The following is a 13,183-nucleotide window of genomic DNA, read 5'->3' as shown; positions in this document are numbered from 1 at the left end:
GCTACAGATTTTGTAGGAATTGATGTAGATGTCTTTGTTAAATATAATTAGCAGGTAGCATATGGAGGTTTGGTTTGGGACTCAAATGAAAAGTGGATGTAGAGCTAATAATGTCAAGCTTGACAAGCCAACTCAAATTTTAAAAAAATAATTTTTTAATGTTTGGCCCAAATAAGTCTAAAGAAATTATAGCCAAGCTCGATCGGGTTCTGGTCTAACCCACATACTTGAATAAAAAAATAAATTCTTTAAAATATAATAAATATAATTAATTTTTTAAATTTTATGTCTTTTTATACTAAAATATTATATATTTGAGTGCATTATTATAGTTATTTTATAAAAAAATTAAAAATATTTGTACTATCATATTTTTATTATTTTTTGTCAATAGAATATCTCAAAATATATTTAAAATACATTTTAATATTGAATTTTATATTTTAAGACCCATATTTTTTTAAAAAAAGTTGAGTCCTATACATCACTTACATATTCAAAAAAATATATTTTATATTTTTTATAAAATAAGATAAATAATTTTAAAGTAAAAATAAAATTTAAAATAAATTTAAAAATAAAATTTGGGCATGTACGAACTTTTAACTCTACTACTAGATAAATATAATAAATAGAATAATATTCTTAGATAATTATTTAGTTATCATTCACTTTAGACTTGGTTAAAAATTAAGAATAAACTAGAATAAATACCATTTGTATTTAGAGATTAAACAATATAAGGAGTCAAATAAAAATAATTCAAAATAGTATTTTATTCATAATTAAATAATTTTTTTATATAATATAATCATGGCTATTTTTCTCATATTTTTAAAAATAAAAAGTACAGTTTACTCAAAAGTTATTAAAAATTTTGAACTAATAAAAGCAATGATTTTAAGTTAGTGTTCTAATTGTGATTAAATTAAAATTAACTTGATTATAATTAAAATAATATAATATAATTTACTTAAAATATATAAAATAGTTATATATGATCATGATAAGAGAAATATTTAAATAATTAAGACATTAATTTATAAATGAAGGAAACATTTAAGAATAAATTATATATAATACAACAAAATGTAATAGAGCTACTTAAGTATAAAGTTGATAAATTATTATTTTTTATTTTATTCTTTTAAAATTAAAATAATATTTTATGCTTAATAGAATTATTTAAAAATTAAAAAATAAAGAAAAAAATATTTTTAAAAAGTTTTAGGCATTTAATGTAACAGCACGACCCCCAACCCCTTATGCTGGCGAATGTGGTGCTAGCACATGTCCCCTCACGGGCCCAGATGTGACTTTTTCCCTGATAGTACATGGGTTATTCCTCACCCCACCAAAGAAGTCTTTTAGAATTAACCCAATGGTACCAGGTTTGGACACAATTTCATGATGAAAGCCATATTTTGCTTATAAAGGTCTTTAAAGCCAAGGCCTCCATCATCCTTATCTCTCTTTAGGGTATCCCAAGCTATAAGATGTATCTTCTTACCCTCAGCCCCTTGGTTCCAAAAGAAATTTCCGCTAATTTTTTCAATGTCATACAAAATACCTTTAGGGATAAGGATAGTTTGCATTAAATAGCTAGAAACAGCAGCTAAAATTAAATTAATAAGCATACCTCTTCCAATAATGGAGAGAAAGTTACCTTTCCTGGATGACAACTTGCTACGGATTTTCTAAAGGATAGGGTTATAGACATTATTAGTAGTTTTCTTATAGAAAAGTGGAACTCCAAGGTAGTTACCCAGATCTACTATTATTCCAATTCCCAGCACATCACTCAATTCCTTAGCATGATGGAAATTGACATTATTGGGAAAAAAAAGCTTTAGACTTTAAAATGTTAATTCTATGACCAGAACCATTACAAAACCTAACCACAGTGTCACGAATGATTTCCATTTAGTGCTTAGAGGCTTCAGCAAAGAGGATTAAATCATCAGCAAAGAAAAGGTGTGAGATGCTAGGTCCTTAGGTTCCAATTTTGAAGGGTTTCCAAGAGTTAGCTGTCACTTGCTTGCTAATTAAATGTCCAAGCCTCTCCATACACAAGATAAAGAGATAGGAGCTTAAAGGATCTCCTTGTCTAATCCCTCTTGTAGGCATGAACACTTGTGTTTCCTCCCCATTCTAAAGAATTTTCATCGAGATAAGGGACACACAAGACATAATGAGTTTAATAAAGCTTTAACCTAACCCAATATCAACAAGAGTTTTCTCAATCAAACCCTAGTCTAACCTATCATAAGATTTTTCCATATCCACCTTAATAGAAACATATCCTTTAGGGCCTCTTTTGCATCTCATAGAATGGATGATTTTTTGGGCAATGATGACATTATCACTACCTTGTCTTCCCACAATAAAGCTACATTGATGGGGCTCAATTAGCTCAGTGAGAATTCCTTTTAATCTATTAGCAATGATTTTAGTGATAACTTTAAAACTAACATTCCATAAAGAGATCGATTTAAAATCTTTGAAAGTTGAGGGGTGGTCTATCTTGGGAATAAGGACTATATTTATGTGGTTAAAGTCCTAAGCTTTTTCAGGTTCAAGGAAAACTTGTTTCACTAATTGGCAAATTTTCACCCTTACCTGTGCCTATTGGGATTGAAAGAAGTGGGCCTATAGGCCATCAGGCCTAGCAGCCTTAAAAGCCCTCATGCTAAAGGTAACATTTTTAATCTCAATGTCCCCAACGTCTCTTTGTATATTGTTTAGGGTATTATCAGATAGGGTGGAAAATTTATTATTCCAGTCAACAAAGCTAGGAATGTTAGGATCTTTAGAGTAGAGGTGGTTAAAAAAATCACAAGCCATGTTTTTTAGGACTGAATTGTCCTGAATCCATATGCCACCTTCATCTTGAAGGGCAGTGATAATGTCGTGTTTCCTTTTGATTTTAATGATAGCATGGAAATATCTAGTGTTCCTATCTCCCCATTGGAGCCATTTATACCTAGATTTTTGAAACCAAATCATCTTCTTTTGGGCATACATCTTTTGGTTTTCCTTCTAAAGTTTCCTTTCCAGTTTGAAAAGACCACTATGATTGTGAATACTCCTTTTTTTGTCTAACCCCTCCAGCCTGTTAATTATCTGTCTTTTTTTCTTAAGAATACTCCCAATCACATCTCTACTCCATTTAACCTCATTTAAGCCGAATTGATTAACCCCCTCAAGCTAATTTTTCCCTTCCCAAGGAGATTTAACCACATTATGAAAGTTACTCTCTAAGGATTAGGATGCCTGATAGTGAAATCTTTTGGCTCTATTCCCTATCAACCTAGGATTATCTTTGGCTAAGACTAGAACTTTATGATTAGATTTAAACCTTAAGCAATGAAAGACCTAAGAAAGGTGGTGTTTTTCCTCCTAGAGGGAGTTGCAAAAAGCCCAGTCCAATTTTTCCTTAACCTTACTTTTTTTTCCAAGTAAATTTGTCACCTACAATAAGGATTTCTATAAGGCTAGAAGCATTAACACAATCTAAAAATTCAGACATACTGTGATGGGAAGATAGACATCTCCCAAACTTATCTGAAGGGTTTGGAAAAGTGTTGAAATCCCCAATAACGAGCCAAGCCTCTCTAGTAAGGCTTGCTATAGAATTAAGGGATTCCCACAACAAAAGTCTTTTCGACGCACAAGTTTCCCTATAAACAAAAGTAGTAAAGAAACTATCTCTAGTACTAGGTTCTAACAGATGACAATGAAAGAGTTGATTATTGGAGCATATATACTCAACAATGACCACATTCTTATTCCACAAGACCCATATACCCCCAACAAACTCGATAACTTCAATACGAAGCCAATTAAAGAAGCCCAAGCTCTTAACTTCCTTGTCAGCTCTAGCCACACTAATTCAAGGCTCAAAAAGACATAAAACATCTATAGAAAAAGAAGAAACAAAATTCTTTATGATATTAGAGAATGACTTACCTCCAGCACCGTAACAATTCTATAAGGCCACAATCATTAAGACACCACTTAACAATATAGGACAAAGGGACCTAAACTAGTCCATTAGATCATCGATCAACTCTAAGAGATCATTCTCAGTGATATCGCAGTCTCCAAGTAGCATTTTTATTGCTGTTGCTTTTTAATCTCATCCTGACCAGGATTAATTTAAGGGTTTTCAGGTTTTACAAGTTTCATGAGACACTAGCACGAGTCTTATGATGGGATTGAAGAGTAGTTGGTTCCTTCCCATCGATTAGCATGTGCGTCTCAAATGGCTTCACTGAGGACATCGAAATAGGACTAATAGGCATTGGACTAATATTCTCCAACTTTCCATTAACCATGTGATGGTTTCTCTGGCACAACCTCTTACTTGGCCCTTTTTCGTCTCTCAAATGATCAATAGCCTTGATCTCTATTCCTTTCTTAGCCTCCATATTTTTTTGGACCTGACCCACGTACAAAGGCCCACTCGATTGGACATTTTCTTTCCCCACATATTAGTATTTCTGCTTTAAATTTTCTTGATCCTTTCTTTTCCCCCTGTAAATTGAGGCTTGACCCTCCTGAGACAATATTTTATTTGTCTCCTTATCATTGAAAATGACAGCTTCTTTTTTCTCCTCAATCGAAAGCATATGGCTTTCTCTCTCATAATTTCCAAATTTTTCTACCATTCCTTCTTCAGCTTCCAAAATTTCTAAGATTTAAACCTAGACACTGTGGACAATGTCTTTTCTGCTCTAGATCTCCTAACAAACTTTCCCTGTTCATGTTTATGGTCTAATGGTTTGTCCTTCCTTCCAAACCGAGGCTTTCTAGTTTGGTGCATTAGGTTTCATGACTTATGTAGGTTCTCAGCTCCGGGGTATTTTTTCATCGAAGTAGGTACCAGTACACTTGAGCTGACCATGTCATTTTAGTTTCTTATTTCTCTACTTGATTTATATCTCCAGGGGCAATTTTCCTTTCGATGCCCATACCTTCCACATGAAAAACAAATCTGTGTGAAGCCCTCATACACCACGTTGAAGATAGAATTTGCAACTATTATTCTTGGAACAAGTTTCTTCTGTAGATTAAGTTCCACACAAAGTCTTGCAAATTTTCCTCATTCAATCTATACATCTTTAGCTGTGAAGTCAGCAAGAGTTTTCAAATCAACTTTTAGAGGTTTTCCAATTCTTTCACCCAGTCTTGAGATAAAATTCTTATTGTAACAATGCATTAGGATATTTGGAATTCTGACCCAAGTAGCAACTCTTCCTAAAGGGTTATGGAAGGGGTCAAAATAAAGGATCCATCTTTGAACCAAAATACAATGTTGCTTCACTATCTAAGGACCTTTGTATAGAACCTTTTATAATGCATCATCTGCTGGTTGATATCTTTAAATCATACCACAAAATAGTTGTTGGGAAGGTCTATTAATTCAAGGCTCTTAATCTCCCATATGTCACTCAGATACTCTTTTATATCATAAGCACTAAATGTCTTACCTAAAACCGTGACGATCAAAGCCTTGTTTTATGGCCTACACCACTCATTAAACTCTTCTTGAGTAATAGGGACCTCTGGGTATAAGTTCTTCAGCTGTTGGATTTCTTTTGATGGCTCAGGAAGGGTCCAATTGAATTCATCATCGTCCAGGATCAAGTTCTTGTCTTCAACTATTTCACTTCCATTAGCAATACCATTATACCCTAATAGGAGAACCTTATAGGAGTTCTGCTTCTACTCTTGCTTTCATTTACCATCACCTTTGTTTTGGTCTTTCGAGTTGGCAAACGGAGCTTCACCGATGTTGTCTTCAATACTTTGCATGGTCTCATCCATGATGTCATCCACTATGGGATTTCCAAAACTATCCATTAATTTTTTTCTTCTTAGAATTTGGAGGAGAATCATCCACAGCCCGTCTGGAGGCAACTTTCAATGACCTGAGTCGTCCATAAGAAAAAAACAACTGGTTTAGCATAGAACCCAAGAGAGAAAAAACTCCCGAACGCTCTTTTAATTAAAGAGGGATTTGGTTTGGCACTAATGGCCACTACTTCACGTTTTAAAATTTAGAAAATCATTTCTATTAAGCCACTTTTCTCTTCATTTTCTCTCCCCTTCCCCTTTCTTCTTATTTTCATTATTGAAAACCCGCCTCCTTTTTCTTCTTATTGTTCTTCAACTTAGTTGACTTCTTTTATATTTTTTTAAATGAGTTTGAATATCTCTCTTGGCTGCATCGAATAATTTCAAAATCAGAAAGTTCCTCAAAAGCAATGTTCAAATTTCAAAATACATGGTAGCATATCACATGATCTATTTTTTAACAGGCCTTGACCTAACTTACCAATGTAAATCTCATACAAAGAAGTGTTTGAAACACAAAGATCTAAATTGAAACAAACCAAGAACTTACCTCCATCATAATCATAGATCTAAGTCCCTAAACCTTTATGAGAATTTATAATGGTGATATTATCGAACACTGGCACTGCCAAGCTTAATGGCGCACACACTGCCCATCCCCACCTCCACCAAGTTCTCAACCACCACTGCATATCACTATGGCAAATCCCAAGGATAGTCCCTCTACTTCATTCCCTTTAAGGTTAATAAAATTGTTCTTTTGAGACTTAAGTGTCATTGTCCCTTTCATCTTTCTAAATTATAATAATAATGTCACTTGTATTATGACCAAGCTGGTTAATGAACTAGTTTTCAAAGCTTAAAAGTCAAAAATCATAATTGAATCGAGCATGAGTTCAAGATGACTCCTTATGTTGTTTCTATTTACTATTATATAAAAAATAATTAAATTATTAATGACCGGATGAAAACAATTCATATGTGGAATTATTGAGGGTCCTTTTTAAAATCAAACAATTTCATTGAATTGGGCATGATCATACATGTGATAGCACCTATTATATTAGGAATGTCAATGAATCTCCTGCAAATATGGGGGTAGGAAGGGCTAGGATGATTCTCACAAGGAAGAAGCGTGTCCCGTTGAATCGTAATTAAATCATTCATGAATCCGGTTATTTTATTAAACGGTTTTAATGATAACAGTTTAACCAAGCAATGGATTGATCCGGATCCCCGTATTATGCTAACTAGAGAACCCGGGAAGTGAAGCTGGCCTTGCTCGATCCGTGGCTCCGTGAGTGCTTTCAGTTCTTTCTCTGCGAAGTCTTTGGGCGAGCGTCGGGTGAGATTGGTCGGTCTCTTCGCTGTGAAAATGGAAGAATACCCTGAAGAGTTACGCACGCCGCCAGTGACATTGATATCCATGGTCGGCTGCCCGGAGGTTCACGCCTTAATTTCAACCCATCTCCTCTCTGCCAATCCACCCATCAACACCCTCGCCTTGCCTGATTTATCTAAAATCTCTCTCTTCTCTAAGAAGCATGACTCCGACTCCAACACCACCGCCTCTCCTCCATCCTCCGTACCTGGCATTGTCAAGCGACATTGGTTGCTCAAGCACCGCACCAAGGTTCCTTCCCTTCTTGCTGCTCTATTCCCTGCTCAACACGTCTTTGGTGACCCTGCTCAGTGGCTTCGTGTCTGCTCCGATCTCGATTCCATCAAGTAGGATCTCTCTTCTCAACTTTTATAATTTTTTTTTTCCTTCACAAAATTTTCGCTTGTTTCATTTGGCTTCATGTGTCTGTCTCGTGCTTCTGGTCAGAGCCGTCATTCGTGCCAGAAACATCAAATTAGCTATTGTAGTTCTTCGCTCGGATGCCCGGGGTTAGTTAATCTTTACCTGTTCTCTTCTCTTGCTCATCCTCTCCGCATATAATACAGATCCCTCGTAGACAATTTAGAACAATTATGCCTAGGCGCAATTGGATCTTAATTATAGACATTACCCACTTCAAATTTGCTTATTTTTGTTTTCTTGGCGAGTACGAACGCAATCCAGCATATTACTATTTTCTTTACTATTCATTGTTATAGCGTGCGTGCTAATATGTTTTGGCTATTTGGCACAGAAGAGATCAGTGAAGATAGAATGATTGCCCTACGAAAGCGTGCTGAAGTTGATTCCAAATATGTTCTTATGTTTAACCCAAACGACTCTTCCGAGCTCAAAAATTCTATCGGCAGGCATGTCAAGTTCATTTTTGGTTCCGGGGGAAATACTCTTTTGATTGTTCCTATATGAACAGCATTATCATCACGCGCAACTTTGGTTCTTGTGTAGGCTGGCAAACACATTTGCTGAATTAGCGAGTACATATTACAGTGACGAAGGGAAAAGAATTAGGCTGCGAATAGAAAGGAAGAGTGTTAGCCCTGTTGAGTTAATCATCCGTTACTGCTTCAAAGTAGGAATCCACTTTTACTAAGTTTCTTATATGTAACCACTCAACTAATATGTCAAGGACCAATGATTTTCTTGCTTGCTTTACACTTCATGAAAATCTCCAAGTTGAAACAGATTTTATTAGTTTTAGTCCGAAATATGTGATCTTACTCTTAAGTCTCATGTTTTATTGGATCAAAATTCTCAAATGCATGCAGATAAAACGTATTCACTAGTTCCCCTGAGCATTTTTTTTGGGGCTTCTAAGCATATATATGCTGTTTATATTTGTGTTTGTTTCAAAGTAAACGAGAAAGGAGACTTTATCATTTATGATACTTTGTCGTGTTAGATGGATATTTGATGTCTCTGTCTTTTTGTTGAATTTGTTTGTGTGAACTTGTGCAACTGTGCATTATTTATCTTGGTGTTTTGAATGGCTAGGTTGCTGTATATGCAGAGTTCCGAAATGATTGGGTTGAGGCATTAAAATACTATGAGGAGGCTTATCATACGCTGCGGGAGGTTTGTCTAAATTTTAATTTCTTGTGTTTACATAAGCTAATTTATCTCAACATTGATTATAAATCCTCGTAAGAGGTGTCTTTGTTGTTACATTGATTTCTGTGAGGTTTTATTATGTGCATTCTCTGCCTATGTTACCGTTCATACAGATTGTTGGGGTATCAACTAGATTGCTAGCAGTGCAACGCTTAATTGAGATAAAAATTATTGCTGAACAATTGCATTTCAAGATATCAACCTTGTTACTGCATAGTGGTAAAGTCACAGAAGCAGTTACATGGTTTCGTCAGCACAAGAATGCATACAGAAAGCTAATTGGGGTTCCCGAAGTAATATTTCTTCACTGGGAATGGATGAGTAGGCAGTATTTGGTATTTGGAGAGCTGTTAGAGACAAGTTCAAAAAATTTCCAAAGCTTTTCACCTGTTCTCCTAGGCTCTTCAGCCAAACTTTTGTCTGAGTGGGAGTGTTATCCAGCATATTACTACCAGGTGAGCAGCTCTTTTCTTCTTAATTTTTGTATCATACTGCAGATGTTGATCAAAGCAAATGACTGGATCACTTTTATCCAAGATAAAAGCTTGAAATTACTGGTTTCATAAAATGGTATGTTGGTATGTGGGTTTCGATTATAGTGAGGAATTTAATATGTGAAATTAAATAATACACCTGTAAAATCTTTGCCTGATGGTTGTATCAGAGTGATGCTACTAAAATACTTAAACAGTATTCAGAATGGAAAGAATATGACCTTTTATTTTAATGGAAATTTTAACAGGGGTATAGATATGTTGCTAACAATTTTTACACTTTGGTAGCCGTCTAACTTGATTTACGAGGCTCCATTTAGGGTGTGCTTGGCAGGAGTGAGAATTAGGGTGTGGAAAATCTGGATGAAAATGTGGTAATGCATCTAGACTATGAATAATCACGTGTTTACTGAAAAAATTTAAATTCTCCTCTTAAAATGTCATTGGTTTTTTATGGCCTTGATACTATAAATATGAAGCATAAATTAAAGACATAAATAGTCTAATGAGTTAACTACACTGTAGTGGAACAACATAATTCTGGTTTTATTTTCCTAAAATCCATAAATCTGTGTAACTAGAGATTTGATAACGTGCTTCTGGTGGATTAGAGATACCAATCTTTTTCCTCATTGTTTTGCAGCTTGTTTTAGTCATGGCATCTCATTTCTTCCTTGGCAGCTAGTGTCAGCTGAGAAAGAAACTCCCTTTAGTCATGAAAGTGTGTGCATAAATTAGCTTTGTGAATGGGTTTCTTTCCATAAATATCTCTTTCTGTGTTTGAAAAAGGTGCTTTGTAAGTTAGTTCTCGTGGTTCTTGGACCACTCTTGTTCAGGGTATAATCAACTACAATTCATCTTTCTGAAACAGTTAGCAGCCCAATACTTAAGCGAGAAGAGGTCAGCTTTGGAACTTGCAGTTTCAATGTCGGAAGCTTCTAGTGAGATTGATAGTACTTCTGAATCAGTGGTCCCTTCAGTTTATGTGGGTCAGTTTGCTAGGTTACTTGAGCATGGGGATAATGTTGATATGCTACCGTAAGTCTTGATTAAGTGGTTAACAAGTTCTTATTCTGATCTATATCTTTTGTGAAGTTTTTAATTTTTATTTGCAGTCTTTCTGATGAAGAATACATGCGCTATGCTGTTTCTGAAGGAAAAAGGTTTCAAGATTCATTTGAGATTATTGCTCTTCTTAAAAAAGCTTATGAATCTTACAATAGTCTTAAAGTTCAGAGGATGGGTTCCTATTGTGGGTTCCTTATGGCCAAAGAATATTTTGCTGAAGGTGATATTAGTAATGCAATGCAGATTTTTAATAGTATTGCAACCCTGTACAGAAAAGAAGGGTGGGTAACTTTATTATGGATTGTCTTGGGTTACTTACGAGAGTGCTCGATAAAAAATGGCAATGTTAAAGAATTTGTGGAGTATTCCCTTGAACTGGCTGCACTGCCATTGTCATTTGATACAGGTGTCCAGAGGGACACTGGTCCAGCTGGTCCTGCAAATCTCCTGCAAAGAGAAATTATACAGAAGGAGGTGTTTGAGTTTGTAAATGAAGGATCGGGATTGCCATCAAATGAACGCTTCAGTAGTCTCAAAATAACTGGAGATAAAGCACTTCATCTTGATGTTGATCTCGTCAGCCCCCTTAGGTTGGTGCTGCTTGCTTCCATTGCTTTCCATGAGCAGACAATCAAGCCTGGGTCATCAACCTTGATCACAATATCACTTCTTTCCAAGTTACCCCTTCCTGTTGACATAGATCAATTGGATATCCAGTTCAATCAATCTGAGTGCAACTTTACCATAGCAAATGCCCAAAAACCTCACTCAATCAAAATTAGTGGTGTTCAGCAGAGAAGAATGGAAATTTCACCTTCTTTGTCATTAGCTTCGAACAAATGGCTAAGGTTGACATATGACATCAAATCTGGTAAATGAGATACTATTCTTTAAACAGTTCACATTGCTCTAATTGTCTGTTAAGATTGTTTGTAATGCATATTTTTCATTTCATTTTCGCAAGTTGTGTTTAAAAGTATGCTGTATGTGTATTTCATATTCACATTGAAGCATGTTCTTCTAGCATTATTGTTTTCACTCTGACTGCTTTAGCTGAATTTGATCTGAGACAGTTGTGTGGTTCTTCTTCTGCCAGATCAAAGTGGAAAACTTGAATGCTTATCTGTCATTGCAAAAATTGGGTCGCACTTCACAATTTGCTGTATGGCTGAAAGCCCTGCTTCTCTGGATAGGTTGGCTCTCTGCACAACAGAAGAGAGTATAGAAACCCTTCCAATAAAAGATCCTATCCTTGCATTCTCTGGTCTAAAATCATCTCAAGTTGAAGAACCAGACCCACATGTAGATCTATATCTTGGTGCTTCTGGTCCCGCATTAGTGGGAGAGATTTTCATAGTACCTGTAACCGTGAACTCCTTGGGACATGATGTCTACTCCGGTGAGTTGAAGATCAATCTTGTGGATGTGAGGGGAGGTGGCCTGTTTAGTCCAAGAGAATCTGAACCATATTCTATGGAGACTCATCATGTTGAGCTACTTGGCATAACTGGACAAGAAGGGGAAAATGAATTTCAATTGGGCTCTGACCAAATAAAGAAAATACAACAATCATTTGGATTAATTTCTGTTCCGTTCCTCAAAAGCGGAGATTCCTGGATTTGCAAATTAGAAATCAAGTGGCACAGGCCTAAACCTATCATGCTTTATGCATCTTTGAGCTATACGCCATATAGTGATGAATTGAATTCTCAAAAGGTTCATGTCCACAAGAATTTGCAAATTGAAGGACACGCCGCGGTTGTTCTTAGCCATCATTATTTGATGCCTTTCAGAAGGGACCCCTTGTTACTCTCGAGGAAAAAAACAAGTTTAGAGTCTGATCAATCAGAATCAGAATCACTACCTCTGAATGAGAAAACAGTGCTCATTGTTAGTGCAAAGAATTGTGTGGAGGTGCCAATACAACTACAATCCATTACTATAGAACCAGAAGATGATGATGCTATTGAAAGTAAATTCTCTGTTCAAGATGGAAATTCGGAACAGCCAAACTCCTCTGTTCTTGTTCCTGGGGAAGAGTTCAAGAAGGTATTCACAGTCACTCCCAACATGAATATCTCAAAGATCACACCAGGAAATGTGTGTTTGAGATGGAGGAGAGACTTGGGGCTAGAAGAGCAATCTAGGTCTACACAGACACTACCCTGGGTAGTGACTAAGCAGAAGCTGCCAGATATAATTGTGGAGTTACCGCCATTGATTGTGAGTTTGGAGTGCCCTCCTTATGCCATCCTGGGAGATCCCTTCACGTACCGTGTTAAAATATTGAACCAGACACAGTTACTACAAGAAATCAAATACTCGCTGGGGGATGCACAAAATTTTGTGTTATCTGGGTCTCACAATGACACTATATTTGTTGTTCCAAAATCAGAGCACATTCTCAGCTATAAGCTGGTGCCACTTGCCTCTGGCAATCTACAGCTACCTAAAATCTCGATGAGTTCGGTGAGATATTCAGGAGCATTTCAGCCTGCAAATTCATCGAGTTCTGTTTTTGTATTTCCCTCCAAGCCTCACTTCAGTATTGGTGGTGCTAGAGGGTAGAACTAGAGTCAGTTAAAGACGGGTAAGTTCTTGTAGATGTACGGATTATTTCTCTGCAGGGAAGTACCCTTCGATGATTATAGACTAGCACACTATAAGCGAAATTATTCAGGGAAAAAACCGTATTATATTCTTGTAGTCTTATATTCTTGAACCAATTCTATCAAGTAATTTTTTAGAGTAA

At 35.9% G+C, this 13,183-nt stretch overlaps 1 protein-coding gene across 2 annotated transcripts; it reads left to right on the top strand.

Moving 5' to 3' along the window:
• Nucleotides 1-7,057: 7,057 nt before the first annotated feature.
• Nucleotides 7,058-13,183, top strand: LOC129320434 (uncharacterized). Of its 2 annotated transcripts, none has more exons than XM_054965894.1 (9): nucleotides 7,058-7,587; nucleotides 7,688-7,749; nucleotides 7,998-8,109; nucleotides 8,207-8,330; nucleotides 8,753-8,833; nucleotides 8,983-9,324; nucleotides 10,235-10,401; nucleotides 10,479-11,302; nucleotides 11,528-13,183. In XM_054965894.1, exons 1-9 carry the CDS (start codon nucleotides 7,235-7,237, stop codon nucleotides 12,997-12,999), a joined length of 3,537 nt encoding a protein of 1,178 aa, XP_054821869.1. In that variant the 5' UTR covers nucleotides 7,058-7,234; the 3' UTR covers nucleotides 13,000-13,183. The 2 variants fall into 2 exon arrangements, with proteins under 2 accessions (XP_054821869.1, XP_054821868.1); XM_054965893.1 differs by having other exon boundaries at nucleotides 7,059-7,587; nucleotides 7,995-8,109.

Source organism: Prosopis cineraria, unplaced genomic scaffold (assembly GCF_029017545.1).
Source record: "Prosopis cineraria cultivar Desert tree isolate PC_DT_omini unplaced genomic scaffold, ASM2901754v1 PC9, whole genome shotgun sequence".
Lineage (NCBI taxonomy): Eukaryota > Viridiplantae > Streptophyta > Magnoliopsida > Fabales > Fabaceae > Prosopis > Prosopis cineraria.
Note: the sequence above shows the minus strand (reverse complement) of the source record. Positions and strands in the feature narration are given on the sequence as shown.

Coding starts and splice junctions, on each gene's coding strand:
- LOC129320434 (XM_054965893.1), top strand. CDS start 7,235: ATGGAAGAATACCCTGAAGAGTTACGCACGCCGCCAGTGACATTGATA. Junction 7,588..7,687: donor TCCGATCTCGATTCCATCAA/GTAGGATCTCTC, acceptor GCTTCTGGTCAG/AGCCGTCATTCGTGCCAGAA. Junction 9,325..10,234: donor ATCCAGCATATTACTACCAG/GTGAGCAGCTCT, acceptor TTTCTGAAACAG/TTAGCAGCCCAATACTTAAG.